The 4,020-nt window shown below is 43.0% G+C and overlaps 1 protein-coding gene across 2 annotated transcripts in view; it reads left to right on the forward strand.

The window, feature by feature from the left end:
* Positions 1-2,022: 2,022 nt before the first annotated feature.
* Positions 2,023-4,020, forward strand: part of tbx3a (T-box transcription factor 3a) — a 7,512-nt gene continuing 5,514 nt past the window's right edge. For both annotated transcript variants that reach the window (XM_005720503.1, XM_005720504.1), the window contains exon 1: positions 2,023-3,121. In XM_005720503.1, coding sequence (XP_005720560.1) covers positions 2,730-3,121 — 392 coding nt within the window. In that variant the 5' untranslated portion in view covers positions 2,023-2,729. The remainder of the gene's footprint in view (positions 3,122-4,020) is intronic.

Genomic DNA, 4,020 nt, shown 5'->3' on the forward strand with positions numbered 1-4,020 from the left:
TACATCTCCTGGGGGGTATATATGCATGCACTCCAGTTTACGTACTTGTATACAGTATCTACACAGGCAAGAGGGGCAGGTTTCTAAGACAGCGCCTAACAATACTTATGATGAAGAGGACATCCGACCGACAATAAACAAAAACCTGCACAACATGCGCGCGGTGGTCTCACACTGATACTTGCGAGCACGAGCGCTTTTGTTTTCAATTCAGTGCAAGCTTTTACAAATTCTAACAACCAGTGTGCGACAAACAGGCCACATTTCCACGTTGTCAAAATATTCAGAATGGTGCATCATCATAATTCACTACATCCCTGTTGATTTTTGTAAGAATTTGCTCATTCCCTCAAGGACTCTCAGATCCACGCGGTCCCCGCCTGGATCCATGGAGACAGACAAATGACTGAGAATTGATGGTCAATGTTTGCCCAAGGCTGCTGACTGGCCACTGCACTCTAGTTTACTTGTGAATTAGTGGTTAAATTGCATTTTGGAGAGCACTAGCGTGGCTTTGTCTTGGGTTCACTTCGACGCTGTGCAGAAAAAACTGTCACTGCACCGACTAATGAGCTGCTTCTAATTGGCGTTTTTAAGCATCTTATAAGTATATCAGCATTGTTAATAGGCGCATACTGCATGTTACCGTTATGGAAGTGCACTGTGGACCTTAGGCTATAGCGGTTATGGAAAATAGGTTATGACAGCTTGTACGGGTGTAACAGGAACAACACTGGCTCAGATAGCTTAAAAAAATACCCGTGCATTATCAATAACACCTAGTTGGTTATCCAGCGTGAGCAACTGTCATTTTGCAGAGGCAGGCTAAAACGGAATTGTTTCCCAGAGACAGTTGTGCCGGGAAAGTGTGCTATATTTAACAAGAGAATTGATTGGTAGGCTATGATTCAAAACATAGACGTTTTGTTGGGGAAGTGATAATGCAGTAGCACAAGTGAGCACATCCTCCCCGAACTGTGCTCCTCTGGGTATTTGTGCGCAAACTTGTGATACGGGATGAGCCTCAGCAAAGATGAACTTGGCTGTTAAATAAAACCCATTTCAAGTCGAAATGAAAATATTTATATTCACTGGCTCATCAAAATAATGTATTTCCACATCATATGTACAGCACGCTTCTCTCACACCGAGTCAAATCCAAACATGGCTTGATGAGGAAAAGTGGAAGTGAAGACCTCACTGTAGGGAGTATAATCTAGGAAGATAATAAATGAAAAAAAATGAACACACCTTACACCCGTGAGCTTTCAAATTTAAAAAAAAAAATCAAATAAATAGCCTAATAAACTAATTCAAGTTAAAATAACTGTTAGCGAAAGCCTTAAAGGTGTCATAATATTCGCCTAACGTTACATTACGATCAGGAGCTTATCATAGAGCGCTTCATCCGTAACCCGGTCATATTTTCCTGAACTTTGATTTCAAAGGAGGTCGTTACTGGAAATGTTCCTCTGTTTTCCGGTGCTGATAAATCTGTGCTCGCAGACTCTGTAAACTGCGAAGTGAAAAAATTTAATTGTTATATTAAATTATGACATAAATCTGATTATAACCCAGCAGGACAGTCTTCGTGGTATTCAAACCAAAAAGAAAAAAGAAAACACGGTGATACGGTGGGGAATGGGACAGAGAAGGAATTCAGCAGCGCAACACAACAACCGGCCGACAAAGCGAGCCGGTCTCCCGGCTTGGCTTGTCTGCTCTCTCCCTTTCGCTGGGTCTCACACACCGACCAATAGCGCAAGTTCTATAACGATGTTGACATATTCACACAACACTGGCTGAGGCAGGGTGGTGTTTCACGGCAAAGCCCTTTTTAGTTTCCAAACACCTTTTTATAAGTCTGAAGTCTGTCCCCTCCACCCGACCTGTTAAAACCACGCCCACGCAGCCACACAATTGGTCCGAAAGCGTCAAAGAGCCAATCAAACCGAGCGCTGCTACTCTCTGTTGCATACACATCCATACAGTATGAAGCCCTATGGGCCACAGAGGCGCTAGGAAAATCACGGAGCTGGGACCTTACCACCTCTCTTTCTCTCTCTCTCTCTCTCGCTGGCCGTCAGCGGACTCCTTTCTTTTGCACACGTCTTTCCCTGAAATGTGTGTGTGCGTGAAAGGGAGAGGAGGAATAAAGTGTGTGCGCGCGTGTGAGGGTACATGTCCGGAGCGAGTAAAGGCAGGGGGATTATTCGGCGCTATCGAAATATTTCAACACGTCGCTTTCGCTGCAGGACTGAAGCCAATAAGAGGGAACCCATTTTAACAGGAATGCCGATATTGTAAACAGCAGCAGAAGAGAAGGAATGCACCGCAGTCAATTAAGTGACTCACCTCACTCGGTTTAATTCGACTAATGTCCGAAAGACGCAGAAAGTTGTCCAATGCGCGTTAACCTCCGAAGAAAATCGGCCTGGCAGCACTCTTGAAGATTAATGGAGAGCACTTGTACATTTCACTTTGCAGACTTTTGACCAACGATTCGGCAAATGACTGCAGAGATTTCCCGGCAACTTGGGAAAAAATAGTGGATGCTTGTTCCCGTCGAGTTCAAGGAGGAATTTCCAAAAAGCTTTCCAACTCCAGATTTGTTTTGATTTTTGCTTCTTATTTTGCCATCATTTGGCTCTGTCATACGCGAGCCTTAGTGTTCTAAGAAGTATTGCTTTCAATCCAGCCAGTCGTCTACGTTTGTTGCCTGCTCTTGGATGAACTTCCTGATGAGAGATCCAGTCATACAAGGATCAAGTATGGCATATCATCCGTTTATACCTCACCGGGGTCCGGAATTTGCCATGAGTGCGATGCTGGGTCACCAGCCTCCCTTCTTCCCGGCCCTGGCTCTCCCTCCCAGCGGCTCCCTCTCTTTGCCGGGAGCCCTTGGAAAGCCGATCATGGACCAGCTGATGGGAGCCGCGGAGACCGGCCTCCACTTCTCCTCGCTGGGACATCAGGCTGCTGCCGCCCACCTCAGGCCTCTGAAGACTTTGGAGCCTGAAGAAGAGGTGGAGGACGACCCAAAAGTTCACTTGGAAGCCAAGGAGCTTTGGGAACTCTTCCACAAGAAGGGCACTGAGATGGTGATCACAAAATCCGGAAGGTGAAACATGTTTTTGTGTTTATTCAAATAATTTAAAAAACAACAACAACGCAGAATCCTGTTGTGTGTGATCAAAATGTGGGATGTTATGTCATAGCCTGCACACATACAGATAGATTACAATTACTACAATTGCTTTAGAAGAACAAGTATAGAATAATCCTTTAATTGTCCCACAAGGGGAAATTTGGTTGTAACAGCAGCCAAAAAGACACATATACAAACAAACAGTACACAGGACACAGAACAGAAACATACACAATTTTTCTTACATATTTACATTAAGGACAATGGTTACTATATACAGAGAGTACTGTACAGTTATTAAATTAAATAAAAAAGTCTTTACATTCCTCTAAGTTCAACTGGTTACGTTGACATTTCAGTCTAAATATGCCACAAATATAACGCTGAAACTGCATTTTTTAGTTATAGAGTAAAACAGCAAAGATCGGCCATTTCTGATATCTATTTCTCGCTTGGAAAATAAAGACACCATCTGTAGCTACAGTGTAAATTTTCGTGTTCACACAGCCTGCAAAGACACTTTACTAGGACGTGTTTATTGGTGGAAAACAGCATACACTCGCATAACATAAAAGGGATCATGCATGCAACTCATGAATTATTAATATTAAACCTTGTCTTTCATTAGTTTTCACTTGAAAGATCTATACACAGCTTATGATATAAAATACAGCTTGATAATATTTTTTTTTACCCACTGCCCTTTTTATCTAAATTTTCTGTTGTCAGAATACTCTATTAAAGTGGCTCATAGAGCTCTGACTAAATTAATTTTATCATCACGGTAATCTTATTGTGTGTGTGTGTGTGTGTGTGTGTGTGTGTGTGTGTGTGTGTGTGTGTGTGTGTGTGTGTGTGTGTGTGTGTGTGTG

This window comes from Pundamilia nyererei, unplaced genomic scaffold (assembly GCF_000239375.1).
Source record: "Pundamilia nyererei isolate P.nyererei 1_Seehausen unplaced genomic scaffold, PunNye1.0 scaffold00002, whole genome shotgun sequence".
NCBI classification, from domain to species: domain Eukaryota; kingdom Metazoa; phylum Chordata; class Actinopteri; order Cichliformes; family Cichlidae; genus Pundamilia; species Pundamilia nyererei.